This window comes from Lytechinus pictus, chromosome 11 (genome assembly GCF_037042905.1).
Source record: "Lytechinus pictus isolate F3 Inbred chromosome 11, Lp3.0, whole genome shotgun sequence".
In the NCBI taxonomy this organism is placed as follows: Eukaryota; Metazoa; Echinodermata; class Echinoidea; order Temnopleuroida; family Toxopneustidae; genus Lytechinus; species Lytechinus pictus.
Window position 1 is genome coordinate 11,083,641 of NC_087255.1, and position 19,773 is coordinate 11,103,413.

The 19,773-nt window shown below is 36.3% G+C and overlaps 2 protein-coding genes across 2 annotated transcripts; both read left to right on the forward strand.

Annotated features, from left to right (window-relative positions):
• The first annotated feature begins 694 nt into the window (after nucleotides 1–694).
• On the forward strand, nucleotides 695–5,885 carry LOC129271770 (uncharacterized). Its single transcript, XM_054909034.2, has 4 exons — nucleotides 695–1,076; nucleotides 2,311–2,451; nucleotides 2,825–3,922; nucleotides 4,732–5,885. Exons 1-4 carry the CDS (start codon nucleotides 845–847, stop codon nucleotides 4,872–4,874), a joined length of 1,614 nt encoding a protein of 537 aa, XP_054765009.2. The 5' UTR covers nucleotides 695–844; the 3' UTR covers nucleotides 4,875–5,885.
• A 1,931-nt stretch (nucleotides 5,886–7,816) lies between these two features.
• LOC129271771 (cytochrome b-c1 complex subunit 6, mitochondrial-like) lies at nucleotides 7,817–17,111 on the forward strand. The gene is made up of 4 exons (XM_054909036.2): nucleotides 7,817–7,927; nucleotides 10,845–10,898; nucleotides 13,569–13,730; nucleotides 16,204–17,111. Exons 1-4 carry the CDS (start codon nucleotides 7,832–7,834, stop codon nucleotides 16,234–16,236), a joined length of 345 nt encoding a protein of 114 aa, XP_054765011.2. The 5' UTR covers nucleotides 7,817–7,831; the 3' UTR covers nucleotides 16,237–17,111.
• Nucleotides 17,112–19,773: the final 2,662 nt, after the last annotated feature.

Genomic DNA, 19,773 nt, shown 5'->3' on the forward strand with positions numbered 1-19,773 from the left:
TGGTATACAATGTATGCACTGCCTACAGCGCGGGAAGCCTGCATTATATTGACAGACGGCTTGGTACCTTTGTTAAAATAAAGCAAAATAAAACAAAACCAACTTTTCGCGTTGACAGTCCAAAGGTCAGTATTGTCATGATGTTTCCATGATAGGTATAGAGCCTTTTTATATATCAGAAGTCGAGGTGGACATTACTGTTTAAATACCTGCTGATTCAACACTTCGCACTAAAATAGTCTCCGAAGAGTTGGGATATTCAGGGGTCAGTTGACCGAACTCGTTCCCTCCCCCCTTCCCTCTGTAACCATTCACTCTTAAATACGATTAATAAGAAAACGGTTGTAACATTCCTTGATCGTGTAAGCTTTTTACCAAAATGTCTCAATGTATTTCTGTTTTGCATAAATTCAACTGGCATGTTCCCTATGCTTACCATTCCCCAGGCACAAGTCAACATGACAGGGGTACATCTATGATCTAATCATGTGCCGAGTACCCTTTTGCTGTTAGCGTACCCCTTTCATCTCGAAGTGATAGTCTTTTTTTTTGTCTTCTGTATCTTGTACTTTTTGGAAGTTAATAACGTCTTTTGTGGAGAGGAACCTCTCTTTATTTTTTTCTTTCTTCCTTTGCCCTCTAGATGTTTGAAGAGGCATAATATTGTGTCCTCTTGGGGACAAAGAATGCACCCCCCTCTTTGTCTTTCTTCTGACAACGAACCTCCTCATCTGCCCCTCCCCCTAATCATAAAATCCTTGATCCTCCCTTCGCATGTTTATTTCACTCGGGTCATACTGGAGAGGCTTAAACTTGCCCGGGTAAACTTGTATCGAGATTTACAATGGTGTCAAAGAAATTGAACTCCGGTCAGGAGCACCTTGATAGTGACAAAACCCCACCAGATCCCCGGCGTCATGTGGTATTGCTAGCAGTATTTTTCTTCTTCGTCATCGAAGCCGGTGTGCTCAAATCTTTTGGGGTTCTCCTGTCACCTTTGGTCTTCCAGCTAGACAGCAATTATGCAACTGTTGGAGCGTTATTTTCTTTACCGTGGAGCGTGGAATACATATGTGGTTAAGTATGGACATTATTCAAACAAAACTAAAGTTGGGTGCCATGTTCTTCAGGCTCATTACCCACAGTAGTATAATCTAATGATCTACCAAAAAAAGCCAGTATGTATATTTGTTTTAACATATAATTGTTTATCACAATAAATTACATTGGCTCAGATTTTGCAGTCTATTTCACTACTTGTACCAGGGCTGGGTCATATAGAACTATTCACACACACCCACACCCATTAGAAGGGTTACCAAAGCTTTCGTGTTTTTCCCCCATATACATACATACACCCTCACACACACACACACACACACACACACCCTCACACACACACACACACACACACACACACACACACACACACACACACACACACACACACACACATATATATATATATATATATATATTCTTTACAACGAATTCTTTTCTTTTTTTGCAAAGATGCCAGAAAGTAGTTATTTCTTTCTAAAGTAGTTTTTTTTTTAAGAGCACCCTTATCATCATGCACCATAAACTGCAGGACGCATGACATCATTTTAGTTTTGGTTTTGTATGGCGATTAAGTGACATTGATCTAAACAGTTAACTAAAAGGTGATTTAGATAGATAGTTCACTCAGCGCCACCAGTGATGATCGAAACCCTTTTCATGCACTTTACTTTCCTCAACAAACGTCCTCAAGCGTCTCTCACACCTGAAAATATATGCCGACATATACTGGCAGCCCGTTTTCTGAATCCAATTTCATGATATCACGAAACTACTTTCCTAAACAGCACAGTAGATTCTTCTATGAAGAATTTTAAGTCTTAGATATCTCGTGTTTTAACAAAATGCGATTTTTGATAGCAATCATCAATAAAGAAATGCGTGATATAAAGGAGAAACCGTCTGGCTATACGTGCATGAAGAGCGCTGACATTCTCGTTGTAGCCCAGTGGATTTTAGTCTCCGGACTTTTGAAACAGATGGTCGTGAGTTCAAATAAGTCTGCTGTGCAAACCTTAACTCTAGTTAAGGGTCTGAATATGCAGCCTATTACTGCCTTGTGTATGGAAGGCCCTCACGAAACGGCAATTAAGTTTTGTATGTTCTTGTCGTTGCGTGGAGACCCACTTGTTGATCAAAGATTTAATCAGGGTCTGTGCCTGTACACTAGGTAGGAAACCCAGCCATGTCCAGGTTGGAAATAAAAAGCCCCTTGAACTTAATCATCGACTTTTCTTTCTTTCTTTATAGCGGTGGTGATCAGGTCACTGGTAAATCATACTGATCTAAACATGATATCGATAGCCGGAGGATTGATAGCCGGAGTTGCCATGACAACGTCATCATTCACCCGTACAACATTGGCTCTAGCAATTCCCTTAATTTTCTTTGGTAAGAATCTAGAGTTATTACCACGGTTGTGATCAATGCCACATTCAAATATCAGATTAGAAAGTCAGACGCTTGTGCCCGCTTGTGCCCGCTTGTGCCATTCAGCCATCAAAATCCTGGAAAGATGTCAGATCTGACAACTTGTCTTCTGACAAACGATGACGAAACACTCCCTAGAACAAAACATTAAGTACCGTATAATGCCCTTGCACAATTCCGTTATTTCGATGGTTCTTTTCTGTTTCAAGTCTCAGATGAACTGCATCATTCGTACATGTATATTGTCATGATTTCATCCATTGTCTTATCTGTTCGAATACATATTGGTCTATTCTATTTCAGTAATCGATGTTTGTCTTCCATTTTCTCTCAGGAATTGGTCAAAGCATGTTACTGATCCCAGCAATTATCTGTCTACATCGTCATTACAAAGAAAATTTCGCTTTCGCCTGCTCATTTGTCTTAGTCGGTTCTCTTGTCGGAGTTCTCATAGTTCCTATCGCAACTGAACTACTAATTGAAGCCTACGGACCACACAGCGCCCTCTTTCTCCTCGGTGGTATTTGCCTCAACATGTTCCCAATTGGTCTTGTCTTAAAACTACCAAAGGAAAAGCAAAAGAGATCTCCTGCAGATGTTTGTGAACACCTCTTGGAGGATATCGATACTTGCTCGGCACCCTCTACCACTGCAAAGGTACATTATTCAAATGATAATGTTAATCACGCCAACAATGTGGAGTGTGGTATTCTGCAAAACGGAAGCAATGTCCTACAAAGATCAAACGAAAAAGGGTCACCTAATCCTGATAAGATGGCTGGTGTTTATTATAAAATGGGGAGAGAAAGCAACGTTGGAGGCGAAAGTGACAGAGGAATGGTGAGTGAAAATTTTAAATCTTCAAATTCTGGCTCTACAAAGAGACAGAGTGATTCAGAAGTTGATACCATCAAGGATGTCCCTCTAACTGCTCTAAGGAAAATTTCAAAGAAAGTGTCAAGCCTGAAGACATTCGCGGAGGAGGCGAAGTTCTTCCTGGCATTCATTTTACCCTGTGATGTTCTTGGTTTGTTTACGTTCATGAGTTGGACTTTATTCATTGTACCTTTTGCAATCTCTGAGGGAATCCCTGAAACCCAAGCAGTCTTCGTAGGGACCATGGGAGGTGTTGGAGGTCTGGTTTCCAGGGTATTGGGCACTGTTATCCTGCACTTACATCCGACCTGGGTGTCTGGTCAGTACGTCGTGTTCTGCTCATTGACATCGCTGATGCTGTTTCTCCAACCCCTGAAGACGTCGTACACCTACATCCTTGCCTGTTCGTTCTTCTTGGGCTTCGGTCTGTATGGTAGCAGATGCTTGTTTGAAGCTTTGGTGTCCAATGTGGTCAAACCCGATATCTTCCCCACAGCTATTTCCATCACTTTTCTTTTCAGTGGCGTGAGTGGAATTCTGACTGCTTACAATTCTGGTGAGTCTATTTTTTTTCTTAAGTATAGTTATTAGTATAGGCAGGGAGTTTGGTGCTAAAATCGGGCACCATGTGGGACACGTCAAACCAAACATGATTACTAGAAATAATAATGTGTAAACATACTTGAACATATTGAAAATTCAAATTCTGGCTTTCCCTAGCAAACCTAACATTTCATACTTGAAGGTATGTATGCCTATAGACGAATCGTCATGCATCCATGTGAGGTCCACTTTTGTAGTAGTATATGTAGGAGCAGTGTAGTAGTAGTAGTAGTAGTAGTAGTAGTAGCAGCAGTAGTAGAAGTTTAGTATTAGTGTTGGTGGTGGTGGTAGTAGTAGTAGTAGTAGTAGTAGTAGTAGTACTATTAATAATAGTAGTAGTAGAAGTAGCAGCAGCAGCAGCAGCAGTAGTAGTAGTAGTAGTACTATTAGTAATAGTAGTAGTAGAAGTAGCAGCAGCAGCAGCAGCAGCAGCAGCAGCAGTAGTAGTAGTAGTAGTAGTAGTAGTAGTAGTAGTAGTAGTAGTAGTAGTAGTAGTAGTAGTAGTAGCAGCAGCAGCAGTAGAAGTTTAGTATTAGTGTTGGTGGTGGTGGTTGTAGTAGTAGTAGTAGTAGTAGTAGTAGTAGTAGTAGTAGTAGTAGTAGTAGTAGTAGTAGTAGTAGTAGTAGAAGTAGTAGCAGCAGCAGCAGCAGCAGCAGCAGCAGCAGCAGCAGTAGACGACATTTTGATTTTATCATTTTGATATTGTTAGCCAATATTCGATTCTATATTGTTCACTGCTATCTGACGTGTTTGTTTTTCCAGGTTCACTGTATGACATGACTGAATCCTATGTGGTAGTCTTTTATATTCTGGGTGTCCTAGAAGCGGTCAATGTGGGTATCTTCCTCCTACTCCTAGTCATCAAGAAGCGGCTGAGGGTCAGACAAAACCCAGACATGGAATAATTCAAGAAGAGTCCACTCTAGGACGAAAATTCGGCAAATTAGTCAATGTGAATTTAAAAAGGGTCTCTCCATTTTCACAAAATATAAATCTGTTTTTAGTGTTACTACTTTTATTTTGTTATTGATTGTATATTCATATAATTTATTCATTTCAAATGTAATGATGGTCCAGTCTTGTTTATTGCATTGACTAAATTCATTTGACAAACTGTGTTTTCCTGATTTGTATTTTAATTGTTGAGAATGAAATAAATGGAAATGATATGAACTTGAAAATTAAACAAGAATTTTTTTTTAATCTAAATAGTAAAAATGTCCATCTCAGAACACTAACTTGGTGGCATGAATGGGAGACTACGTGCATTATTCAATATACATAATTATTATTTTCCTTTATGGTCAATTTTCTTGGGCTCCCAATGCCAATGCATTGAAAGTTAAGAAAACATAATAGGATAGTGAAATATTATGGATGAAGGCTTTGGGGCCGGCGGTGTTAGATATATAGGCCTATATACTAACCACTTAATTCAAAAGAATTTGATTGGGATATATTGGGAATATTTTTGGTGGACCTTTAGGCGACATAGGGAAGACGATTGAATCATGTAACTTTGTTACTAAAATATTCAATATTTCGACTTAAAACGAAAGTAGGGTCTTTTATACGTCGTCACAGCCAAGAGGTGAAAGAAATTTTGGTAAATAAGTTGAGGGGAAAAAGAATAACATTGCCTAGCTATCATTGCCCCCCCCCCACCCCCAAAAAAGGAAAAAAATGGGAGGCTTTTGATTTCGAATGCAGGGCAGATCGAGTCTATTATTTCCACTTCTCTCTCCCCCTCCAATGTTATTAAAGAAATAAAACTAGAGGAGGCATTTGTAGTTATTTTCTGCAGATTTTAAGTTATGAGTGCGGGCGAGTTGAGTAGGGAGGGGAGGCGGTTGTTGTGGGAGGAGGTAAAGGCGGTAATAGGGGGCGCTTTGGTGACTCAAGTCCCCCCCCCCCCCAAAAAAAAAAAAAAAAAAATAATAATAATAATGATAATAATAATAATAATAATAATTTTTTTTTAATTGCTCAAGACCCTTCAAAAAATGTGTCGACTACAAATAAAAAAGGAAGAGATATAGACCCTATATGCGTATATGTATTGATAAATGCAGTATTCCATTCATGTCGTCAAGTGCTCTAAAATCAAAGTTTTAACTATTCAAATGTTAACATTTTCTCGCCAAACACGGTCTAAATGCAGAATACATTAATGCTCTCTTAAAGTGCGAGTATAGGAAGTTAATGATCACCTGCTGCACTGCCTTGCAGCTTTTTTCCCAATTTATCCTCCCTATATACTTGACCCTCCACAAATATATAACAATATTAATGGCACTGATAAAATTAAAGTTTTAACTCTAAACCTGTCGTGTTTTGTCAAAAGCGCTCCGAAATTTTGTAATTCTTTCGGATATTTTTCTTTAGAGAATGGATCTGTCGACGCCGCTATATACACCCTAACTGAGGCTAAACTGAAAACATATAGTTAGGTTCAGGAGTGCCGATCCATGTTTCGAATGGCGAGAGGGGGTAAAGACAATGTCCAAAATTTTCGGCGTGCTCTACGCGCCAAATTATAATGCAGAATTTTGCACGTGAAGCACACCGAAAAATTACACTTTTATATATGTTTAATTTATAGTATTTTCATGTCAAGACTGATGGATTAGCGCTTTCGGATGTTTTGTCAAACACATTTTTGCAATAGATTCTTAAATTTTTCATTTTGTCAAAATTATGGGGCATGAGGGCAAATCGATTTGTTTGCCGCATCCCCAAAATTTTCATGGCGATCTCGCCCTGCCCCATGATAGAAACAACATGTAGCATGTTTTCTACAGTAGGCCTATGTGTATACTTTTGTAGGGCAGTGATCATTGGGTCGTCTTCTGCAGCCTTATTTGTGCATGTTGAGTATCTTATTCAGTAATTTCAAGATGTTACAGATGTACATTTATAAAGTTCATAAAGTGCTCCCAAATGCTAGGTTTCAGTTAAAAAAAATTCTCCCTGGTCACCACATTCCCTCGTAATATTTTTAAAGGGGTGTCATGCCACGTACTTCTCCTGTCATGTTCTATTATATTCCCTTTTACGTTCAAAGTAAAAAAAACGACAGGAGATTAACAATAATACAAACCCATTCCTGATAACCAGTCCTACCTCCCCCCTATCGTTATAATGCCCCCCATCTACATCTATAACACCAATCAGGCCCTGATGCATAATTATAGATGAAAAAATTCTCAAGCATTTCGAAAATGTGATTTTTTTTTTTGCTCGGTACGTCGTGACGCTCCCTCGCATATATTAGAAATATTGTTTTTCATAGGAGGGGGAGGGGGGCTAGCTGCTTGGTCTGTAAAAGGCTATGCACAATAGGCCATTTCCATTTTCATTGTATTTGGCAACGTCGAACATTTTTCAAGCCCCCCCCCCCCCCCTAATAAAAAAAAATAGTTTAGAACTGCGCCTGGGAGGGGGGAGGCTGAAGAAAAGGATTTAAGAAGGTTTTGTGTCCGGGATGTGCGGATGTGTCCCGGGGGTGTGTCTGTCGGTCATTTTTCCCGATTTCTTTTTTTTTTATTGTTTTTATTGCCTTTAATTTAATTCTTTTCATTTTCTTTCCTTTTTTTTCTTTTTATTTTCTTTCAGTAAAGGGAATAGGACTGCAAGCGATTTATAAGTCTTACCTTTTTAAGTAGATATTAGTGGAATTCTTTATTCTTTGATTTTACCATGATGATTACGAAAATATTTGTCAGTTTATGATTGTTTGAGACAGGAGAATGTTGATGTAACTGGGAGAATCTAATAAAATATCTTTTTAAACAAAACTCACTATTGGTCAATGTACGCACCGGCATCAAATTATTCACCAATCGCCTTTCGTCTATAATACATGCGCATGTTCAGTACCGGTACGGTACTACGTGACCGAAAAACTCTCATCATGGCTATTGACGACGAACAAATTCTGGCCGGAAATCCTCCTGAAGTGAGTTTTTCGTTTCGAAATAATTTATGATTGGTTCATAATTTTGAGGCATGAATACTGAATATTAATTTGGTTAAATATACAGTCATTATTTTTTGTAGAAATAAGTTTTGAAAAGCTTGTGATTTGAGGAACGTAAGAAAAGGCCTGCGCTTCATTTACTTTGGTCCCACACCTTCGAATACGCGTATGGTAAACTTATCTTAATTACTTTTGTCACTAGTTTCATGATTGTAAATTTCTCGCCTGTGAGCTGTGCTTGTGGTGGTTTACATGACACATGAGGCAAAATGGCAAGGTGTAGAGCCCCCTCTTCTGAAAAAAAGGGAAGGGGAATAGAAAAATTATTCTGGGATGAACAAGAAGGGATAAATTTTAGACTTAGCCTTGCCCTTAGGCTTAGCCTTAGCGGTTTTTAGCCTAAAAGTAAAACTCTACTAGTACTAGTCTCTAGTCTAGACTTAATAATGTTAGGGAAAAAAGGAGAGAAGGAAAATGGAGATAAAAAAAATTCAAAGGGAAAAGCATAAAGAAAATGGAGGAAGGAGAGAGCAGAAAGACTAAGAGATTAGACTTTTTAGAGTAAAGCCCCCAGGCCCAAATATCAGAAAGTCTTCTGCATAATCAGACCAAAACAAAAATACAATCATATTTAATTCAAATAAAAATCATGTAGGCCTACCGGTATTTCTGTGGTACAAATGTTGACTATTAAGTATTAATGTCATAAAAAAATAGAATTGAAAAAAATATGGTAAATGGAAATTATTGACTTACTACCAGAAGCTTGTTTTTTGCCAAATATTGGACATCCGACATGTAAAGTTGTGCGCCATGATCAATTTTGGCAATTTAAATCATGCTCTAAACCCAGAAATAATTGGTTTATTTTTTAGAAAACATCTTATTTCAGCAGTGCAAATGCAACTGATTATTATGATGGGGTGTCCAAACTTCGCGGACTTTTCAAAAATATTCATCAGGCTTAAATTTGTTCACAAAATATACATAATTTATACAAAACCAATTCAAGAAATAGTTACCACATTGACGGCAAGATCCTAAACTATAATGGACGAAAATGTAAAGTAGGTCAAGGGATTTCGCCGGTATCGCGATCTCAAAATTCTATTCCGATCGGCGAATGCGCGCTGTGCTGGAAAACCGTTTTGAAAAAGTGTGACCTATCTTCGCGGACCAAAGTTTTTGTGGAGATTTAAACAAAAAGTCAAGCTCAAAGAGTGACATATTTATATCAGATTGACGGCAAAATGCTATAGAATCGGTTAGTACCACATTTAATTCACATTTTTGATGATTTCTGCTTGCAAAATGGTGATATCGTAATGCTTGTTTAGAATATCAGATTTCTTCAAAACGGGCGCTAATGGTGACAAATTTGCCGATCTTTTGTCAATATTTTCATGAATACTGAACTCATTCTAAAGAAACTTACACCAAAGGGTAATTTTAGGTTGCTTTTCATGTTGATGATGTCAGATTTTAAGGATATTGGCTAGTTTTTGAGATAATGACCGTCCGCGAAGTATGGACACGCGTGAAGTTTGGACTCACTGCCATACTATCATTAATTGTGATATAGAAATCGGTAAATAATTTACTTACCAAATGGACCTCTTTCGGCAAAAAAAATTGGACGTAGTCTGTGGGTTTTGCGCGTCTCTGTTCTGAAAAGCGGGCACACGCGCGTTTACAGCACGCATTTGCAATTCAATTGGCCGAGATGTCCGATATTTGGGAGAGTGCCATATTTGGAAGGGTGTCGAATATCCCGTTGTGGGGAAACCCTGTGGGGGCTATTACAGATTTTATTGCGATAGATTGAACCTGTGTCATCTCGGCGGTGATATTTCCGGCAAAAATCACTTCCCTCTTAAAAAAGATTTTTTGGGGGTCATTGTTCGTTTGTAGTCTAAAATAAGCGAGGATCAGAAGAATCTTTGGAAGTCAAAATCATGGATTTAACCCCTGGAATATTTTTTTTTGAGCAGCAACCTGTGTGTGCAGTTCAATAGAAGGTACATGTAAGTTCATGTATCAAATGCATGCAAGTCCGTCACCAGTGTTGGTACCTATAGTTGTGGGGAAGGAGTTGAAGTCATTTTCGTCCGATATTTCGAACGGTTCGATATTTTGGCATCTAGTGAACATTTGATTCGTGTAAACGTAGCATTTGGTTGCCATTTGTTGGTAAACTGATCAAATGTATTGATTGTTAGGTCCGTATTTTGAAGTCAGGTTTAACTTAGACCATGGTCTCACTCTGTGCTAAAATTTTGGGAAGCCAAAATTTTTATTAAGTTGTATGTTTCTTATATTACTGTGCTCTTTCCCGATTCTTCAATGGCGAAGACAATCATCTATTTATACTTCCTAGACAATTATGAATGATTTGAGAGCCAAATGAGGTGAAATATGATATCTCTACTGTCAGTTATCCATTCTTAAACCACAACTTTAAACCTGAGTTTAAGTTAAACCCGACTTCAGAATACAGGCCTTAGAGTTTAACTCCAAGTCATATTATAACAGCTGCAGAATGGCCCTTGATAGAATCAGTGTTGCTGTATGTTATTCATCACTTATATATCACTTATACATCACTATATCACCTTTTCTGTCCCTGGCGTTCCACTGGTTGATATTTCTTATTTTGTATTGTTTACATTGAAATGTATTTTTGAATATTATTTGCCGAATAAATAATAATTAAAAAAAAAATAATAATAATAATAATCATTTCCATCTGTGACAAATCATATGTGCCGCTGAGTGGTTGTGTAATGTTAATGAACATGGATAATGTATAACATTGGCTTTGCTTGGTTCAGTTGGATTTTGTATACTGGAGTGGAACAAATCCATTTTAACCTCTTCTTTTTAATTTTTATTTCAGGATGAAGAGGAGGAAGAGGAGGAGGATGATGAGGAAGAAGAGGAAGACCTTGAGGTAAGTGTGATTATATTTCATTCACTAAAACCAGGGCGCGACAAACCCGCTTGCCCGGGGCAAGTGAAAATGACATGCGGGCAAGCATTTCTCAAAGTCAATTGCCCGATTGGGCAAGTGGTTGTTTTGGAAATAAAATAATAAAATATCAGTAAACCCTCTAAATTTCAATATCTTTTGGATAATCACAACTATCTCTCATATTATGTCAAACCAGTAAAAAAAAACAGTGGAAACTGATTTAAAATCAGCGCCAATTACCAATAATTTATCGCCAGGTACCTCGTTCGAAAAACCGTGCTATCGCATCTTACGTTCTATGTGTGCCATGACTGCGCATGCGCTACTATCTTGCGCATTTTGCCGATGAAAAAAAAAAAAAAACCAAAAGAGGCTAAAATTTCACATTTTGCAAAAATCCATGAAATGGCCATCTATTTTCCATATTATCTTGAAATTGTTTTGATTCTAATAGTTGGAAACTACAAAAAAATGAAGAATATTCAGCTCTTTCTTGACTCTGATTTATGATGATGTTACACTCGGTAAATGTTTTTTATTATTGTGGTCCCACATGTAGACTTTCATGGTGGTGTTGACCAAGTGTAAAACGATCAAACGATCGTTTTTTGTTAATGTTGCAACACCATGAAAAAAAAACCCATAAAAGTCTACATGCGGGACTACAATAAAAAAAATATTGACCAAGTGTAACATCATAAAATGATGAAGAAAAGACAAGAGAAAGGTGAATATTCTAAATTTTCTTGATAGTTTCCAACTAATTAAAATAAAAAATTCAAGGAAATATGGAAAATAAATGACCATTTCATGGATTTAAAGATGCAAAATGTGAAATTTTAGCCACTCCACTTATGATATATATTTTTTTTTTTTACATCATGAAACGATCTTTTTCTGAGTCAATAAAGAGCTGAATATTTTTCACTGCTTTCTTTATAGTTTACAACTAAATCAAAACAATTCTAAGGAAATATAGCAAACAGATAACCGTTTCGTGGATTTAAAGATGCAACTTTTGGTGAAGGTTTTTTTTAACCCTTAAACGCCCATTTATAAATAGCGAAAAAAAAATTTAAAATAAACGTAACGACTCAGGACTACGTTGCTGAAAATAAACTTTTAAATGTGTTTTTTTTTATACTGTACATGATTCTCAATTGTTGTTATTTTATATGACCTTTTAAAATAAGAGTAGTGCCGTCATAGTAAAAGAAATTATAAAACAAATTGGGCAAGCAGTTTTTTCTATCGGGCAAGCAAATTTTTTCATCACTTGCCCAACAGGGCAAGTGACAAAAAAAAATTTGTAGAGGCCTGTAGTAAAACATCTGTTAAGGTTTCTTGTTTACATGTACATTTACAAGTAAATGATGGGATGATTTGATCCATGAATAAAATGTTCAAGACACTTTGCTCATTTTTCTTCGAAAATCTTCATTTTGTCAAAATTATGGAGGAGTAGGTTCAATAGATCATTACCCACAATAAAAATCTGTATGGTCAATGGAAATTGTTGCATTAGAACTTATTCTAACAAATACTATTCCTAATAGAATGCGCTGTTATTGTTATAGGTTGACACAGATGGGCCACTGCTGTTATTAAGATATCATGCGATTCTCAACATCAGTAATATTAGTAGTATGGTAGTGGATCGTATTACCGAACACTTATCATGAATTCAATCATATCAAACACATTATTCTCATAAAATTCACCAAACTTTGAACATAAATACACAATTACCTACAAAATATAGATATGTAAAAATTTTGCCGAAATCATTTTTCCTTATTACGATATTAGCTTCTTATCGGACCCCTCTTCGCACGTGAAATATTTTGGTCACTTGAAAAAGGTATCGTATTACCGAACGTGTGTTTTCTATGGGAGAAGTTGAGAAAACAACAAAAACACTTATAAATGAGCTATTTTGACCATATTTTATTATTGTTAGAATATAAAGACTTTGAAAATGTATTTTTGACAATTTTTCATCAATTTCTATTCAAGTTCTCTTTGGAAGGATGTTGCAAAGTTTTGAGCGTATGAATTTATTTTCTGATGCGTATGATGCGTGCATTCGGTAATACAAGGCCGGTCGGTAATACAATCACTCACTATACTTCTGTGCTGATTGGCAATGATTGCCTACCACCAACATTGATGACAAGCTTCCAGGAGTGGGCGGGAAACCATTTGCTGATAAATCGGGGACAGTGGGTGATTTCAAGTTCAGTGTTGACCTTTTGGTTTTGGTGTTAGGTCAATTTTTACACGATTATAAACACCAAACATAAAATGAAGATGGTCCTGAAAAATCACTCACTAGTTGTTAAGATGTCAATAATGTGATCTGGATCAGTTTTACAAACTCTGAGTAATTTGGAGCAAGGGGGAGCAATCAAAATTTCAACACCAAGGCCAACACCCGATTTGAAATCACCCAGTGTCATAAAACGTCTTGTTAGTGATTTTCGCTGACTAGTTTGCTCTCAGCCAATCAGATGCAAGGACTTACTGTAGCTTTTAACAACATCAGTGAAATGTGGACTATTTGTTTGTTGCACAAAATGCTGCCGGCAAGTCCAGTTGATCAAAGATTCCCTATCTTTATTCTGCAAAGTTTTGTTTATATTTTTACAGGACCCAAGAGATAAGATGAGGGAGGAGTGTGAGACATCCGGACACTGTGCTGCTTTGAAGGATGCCTACGATACTTGCACAGACCGTGTCAGTTCCAAATCAAACACGGAGGAGACGTGTACAGAAGAATTCTTTGATTTCCTTCATTGTGTTGATCACTGCGTGAGTACTCGGCCCTATCAATAGTCTCATCGAGTCTTAAATAATAATAATGATAATAGGTAACATTTACATAGCACTTAATACAATTTTCCTAAGCGCTGCATACTATTACCCTGACTTGAGCACGATTACCCTGACCAGGTGCTCCAGCATTCAAGTAATTCCTTCCTAGCGGGTTCCCATTTATCTTCCATTTTCTACACCTGGGTGGATATTGGCAATGTAGGTCGCTTTTGGCATGGTGGGATTCAAATCCTGGACCTTTCAAAACGAGATATATCATAACTGACTGGTCCACCAGTTCCAGACTCTCTTCTTTTCTTTCTTTTTCTCCTTATTTTTCTATTTTCCTTTGGTTGTCAGACATGGGGCGGGGATGGGGGGGGGGGGGGAACAGACCACTTTTTTTCAGATTCTGATGGTTATGTATTAAGTAAATGAATGGAGTGAGAATAATGGTTTAGGTATTCAGATGATCTGCTTGCTATACATGCCTGCTTCTATCAATATACAGTGCATCCAAGATAAATCTCCAAGATTTATTAATAGTTTATTATAACTTTGTTATCAACATTGATAATTCTTGGTTTCATGTTTTTTTCTGGGATGCAATTTAGGGTGGACTGGATTAAATTTGCAAGACTTTGAATACTCTATCCAAACGTAAACTTAAATGAAATTTGGTTTTGTTATATTGACATTCATTTTAGGGATTGTTTTAGTCTTTGTCAGGGGTAGTTTTTGTACTACGTTGCAAGCACTACAGTCACACCTATGAAACTGACTCCGAACCAACCAAGTTTATGTCATTGGCGATAACATACAGTTGAGGCTAAAAGTTTACATAAACCCATGGAATGCAGTGAAATTTGTTCGTAAAATTTACTATATCTTCATAAATATAAATACTACCATGACGAATTTGGTATCAAATGAAAAAAGAGTGTTTTAAGCTCTTTCACATGATTGAGATGCCGTTTGGATTAAAGTACATGTATATTTCAGGTGGAATTTTCTTGGAAGAAAAAAAAGTGAAATTTCTGCCAAATGTATTCTTTTGTTATTATATTTTCAAACATCGTTTCATAGAAATATATGAATGTCAAATCTATGATTTATATTACATTTCACCATTGAACAAAAAAGTGTAATCTGAAATGTATGTGTTGAGAAGTAACTAACACAAATATGAAATGTTTTTGTCAAGTTTTTATTTTTAAATTGTCTAAAATATGAAGTTTTTTGGGGAAAAATGACACCTAAATATTTTTCAGCTCCTGATGACAAAGCAATGTCATGAACAGGCGTGACATTTATTTGATATCAAATTCGTTTGATTGATAGCGCAAATATTTTATAAGATACAGTAAATTTTATGATGTTTGGCAAGTGTCAGCTTTTCTTTGAATTTCTTGGGTGTATGTAAACTTCTGGCCTCAACTGTATATGCTTTGGTCAGTCTGGAGTGTGACTGACCTTATCTAATATTTCCTCAGGACCTCAGCTATAGTTAATGGACGAGTCCACACCAACAAAAAGTTGATTTAAATAAAGAGAAAAATCCAACAAGCATAACATTGAAAATTTCATCAGAATCGGATGTCAAATAAGAAAGTTATGACATTTTTAAATTTCGCTTAATTTCACAAAACAGTACCTAGTCGGTATGCAAATGAGGGAACTGATGACATCACTCATTTTTTCTTTTGTATTTCATTATATGAAATATTCTAATTTTCTCATTGTCCTGTGCAACAAATATTTAATTCTCTCTGAACCTGTGGAATTAACATTCTTTAACATTTTATGGTTCAGTCAAGTAGTTCCTTATTTTCAAATCTGTAAAAATTGAAATATTGTATAATTCAAACAATAAATAACAAAAGAAATAGTGAGTGAGGGACATCATCGATTCTCTCCTTTGCATGTGACTAAATTGTGCACATAACTATTTTGTGAAAAATAAGTGAAACTTCAAAATGTCCTAACTTTCTTATTTTACATCCGATTTTGATGAAATTTTTAGCATTATGCTTGTCTATTTTTTCTCTATTGATTCAAATCAACATTTTTCTGAGGTGGACTTGACCTTTAAGTTACCAGAATGTAAAATCACACCTTGGGGGCATTGTGGTCTAGTGGTTGCGACTCGCGTCTTTCAATCACAGGGACGTGGGTTCAAATCCCAGCCAAGGCCTGTTTTCCTTCAAGAAATTTACCCATATCCTGCTGTAATAAACCCATGTGAGGTGAATGGGTACCCGGTAGGATTTATACCTTGAATGCACCAAGTGCCTTTAGCAGCTGGAGATACACCCAGGGTAATATATAGTGCGCCATTGAATACGCATCTTGATAATCGGCGCCTCATAAATGCTATATATTACATGCATGTACATGTAAGTCATGAATACTAATTGTAAATTATGAATACTGACAAAGCTTTGTCTAATTCTTTCTTCACATTCCATAGGTTGCACCACAGACGTTCAAGCATTATAAATAATGGCTATCCTTGGGTGATCCTTCTCACTCCATGATGACCTCCTATTACCAGCTTCGCCCTGTTTCCATGATGACAAGACATCCATGCTCCCAGTATCGACCAAATGCTTACACACATGTTATAAACTTGATGAATGGAACCAGTACATAGCACAGCGTGTATCTTCAAAAGATGAAGGAGAGCAATAAATTATTAGAGGATATATGTGACTTCATATCAAACAATGTTCAAGCTTTATCCACTTTTTCTCCTAGTATATTCGATCTTCTATTTTATTATCTTCTTGAGCATTGTCTTTTTTAGATAAAAGAAGATATTTATTGAAGTTCTAACACATTTAATTTCTGTATTCTGTGTTATTCGATTCCCTGCCTGATAATATTTTAAGTCAGTAAAATATTTATTTCAGCATTCATCAATTTTATCCACAAATGTGAATCAGAAAATGAATTTGCATTTAATGACTTCATTATACATGTACCACCAACCCAGTAACATGTTTGATATAAAGAAAATGACTATTTTAAATTAATTTGCTTGGATTCAGGTCAATTTCTTCGTCATACCAAATGTGTTACTGAAGTTGTAAGAAGATGTATGAATTGCATTTATAATTCGGATTGATATTCCCTTCCTGTTGTGAAGTATGCATTTCTTGCTACTCTGAGATGATTTGTCTGTTGTATCAATTTAAACAATTGATTTTGTATTTTGTGAATATTATATACCTCTACAAATTTGTGTTTTATAGAGAGGGATGTATTGCAGATATTGGGTCACGGCAAGCTGGGTTGTTTACTGGTTAGACTTTGTGCACAGATGAATTATATGTATTGTTATGAATTAAAATATGAAAAAACATGCATTTTATCGGATATGGTGGATTTTTGAGTGTTTAGTGTCATGTATACATGTAAACATAACATAACAAAATAACATCCCCCTTGTCAAAATACCATAACTTTTCACACAAAAGGGTTTGAGCAAAATAATTTGGCAGGAATGTCGTTACATTCATTTACCATCTTCTGATTGAATCATGAAGTCATGCATGGGTAAGTAGGGCCAAATTTAACTTGTCAAAAGTGTTAAATGTCATTTTGTAGGATTTGTGATACGATACAGCAAAGTTATTGTCTTTGCTGTTTCGAGTCTGATGGCAAGACTACAGACATCGACTCAAAAGCAGCCATCACCTATCCCCCTTTTCTCAGTTGAGTCTAATTATCAGTAATGATTCAGTGACAGTATTTATATGAAAAATCCTCCTCTCTAGAGTTAAGGTTAATGTCAAGTCATGGCCGAGTGAGCACACTTTATAATTAACTGCAAAAAAAAAAATCTGTAGTGTTATGTGGGCAAAGGAAGTGACTCCTATTTCTAATGAAAACTGACAATTTTATCTCTGCATGTTCATTCATGCACAACTAAATTGAAAAGGTAATTCTACGTTCACACAGAGGCAATGTATTGAGTGTACTTAATGAACATTTCTGCCAAATTATTGTGCTACCATGTTTCTATAAAACCAATGAATAGTAGAGTGGAATAAGCAAATTGAATTGGAAATGATAAGAGAACAGATGACATGGAAGAGAGTTTGAGAAGGGAGAAGCAATGAGGAGAAAAACAAAGGGTATTGAAAGAGGAAAAATAAGATGGAAAGGTGAAATACAAATCTTACTGAAGGTGAAGTTTGAGATTGAAAAATAAGATGGAGAAGGAAAATAAGATTGCAAAAAAGAAGAGTGCAAGATAATATGAAGAGAATTGGAAGGTGGAATTGGTTGAGTGCAAGGGAAATTGAGGGGAAACAATTATTGGAACAAAACTACACACAAAAAAAAAAGAAGATGGAAGGAAATTAAAAATAGTTGAAAATGAAAGCTAAAGCAACTGAGAGAATATTTGAGGAAGATTTTAAAAAGAGAAGAGAGATTTAGAGCAGAATGTAGAAAAAAATGGAAAGAAAAAATTTGAGATGGGAAGTGCAAAACAAATCGAATGGGAGGATGTAGAAAAATGAATGAAAGATAAAAATACAATGCCAGAGAATCTGGAACAGGAAAATTGAGAATGAAAGGAGAAATGACGAGGAGATAGCAAGAGCAAATAAGAGAGTAGAGCAATGCAATGGAGAGAGAACTATACATTCCCTTATAGATCTGATCCCCTCGAGTCATTTAAAGATACTTTTCTTACCTTAAAAAAAAATAGAAATAAAATTGTTTTTAAAATCTACCCCCCCCCCCCCCCGAGTCTAAAAAGAAAATATAATTTTTGACCAGCCTTTTTATGAAACTTCTAGTTAACCTCAGACAATTTTTGAAAAGCTACTTCTTTATTTGATTGGCGGAAAGCAAATTTTATCCATTAATTTTTGTATGACATTAAAACGAGATTTCAAGATTGCAAAAGGTAGTTTTCTCTGCAAAAGGTAGTTTTCTTTCTGCAACGGGCCCGTTGCAGAAAGAGTTGCAATAAATCGCAACTCTAAAAATCATGCGCAAATTGATTTTCGACCAATCAACAGACTTGCGATTGATTTTTTGGCTTGCATTTAAACGCAACTCTTTCTGCAACAGGCCCTAACATAGAGTTACGATTGATTAGATCAATCTCAAGTATATAGAAACCCATCAGTCATAATTTCTTCTTTATGAAATTTGCACAATGTCCTTTAAAACAAAGAGAAGCATCATGAATCGTCAAGAAAACAGTCAATTTATGAATATACATCATTTATAGAAAATATTGTGAACATGTAATTTTAGATGGCTTTCCATAGTTGCGATTGATTAGATCAATCGAAACTCTTTGTAAGACAGGGCCCTGTTATTGACAATGTGGTGAATCTTGCAAGCCCCCCCCCCCCCCCCCCCATCCTAATGACTTGCTTCACAAAACCTAAATTGTTGATGAATTAATGTTTTCTTCTTTCCCATATACAGGGGTTTGTGAAGATATTTCATTGATAATAATTGGCAAAATAAATTTACACATGCATCTAAGTATGCATGATTTAAAAAATTCAATGCCTTTGCACGATATGTATATAGCCTTGTTTTCGAGCATGTGGAGTTACAAAGCTCATGTGTAGCAAAACTCATATTTTGCAAAGTAACACTCAAAAACTCATGCTTGGGTCAATATCATTAATGTGAATTATAATACTGAGGGGCAATTCTATAAAATATGTACGTCCGACCCCCTATATGCGGGACATTCATGAAATTTTCTGTCTCTGATTTCTTGTTCTTTTGAAAGTCTGTAATGTTCTCAAAGGACCATGACTTGGTCAGTTTATGAAGTGAAGTAAGACTTGAGGAATATGGGGGTCGGACATACAAAAAGGTTGATCATTTTATGGAATTGCCCTGAGAATCAATTAAGATCCCAAGCTTACAAAAGTGTAGCGGCTGCAGATTTTTTTTTTTCAACCATTGATTCTCTGTGAGAGTTTACATATTGATTTTCTTTGCTATCAACATGTAGTACCCTCTTGGTACTGTTTCAAGGTTTAAGGGACTCTTTGAA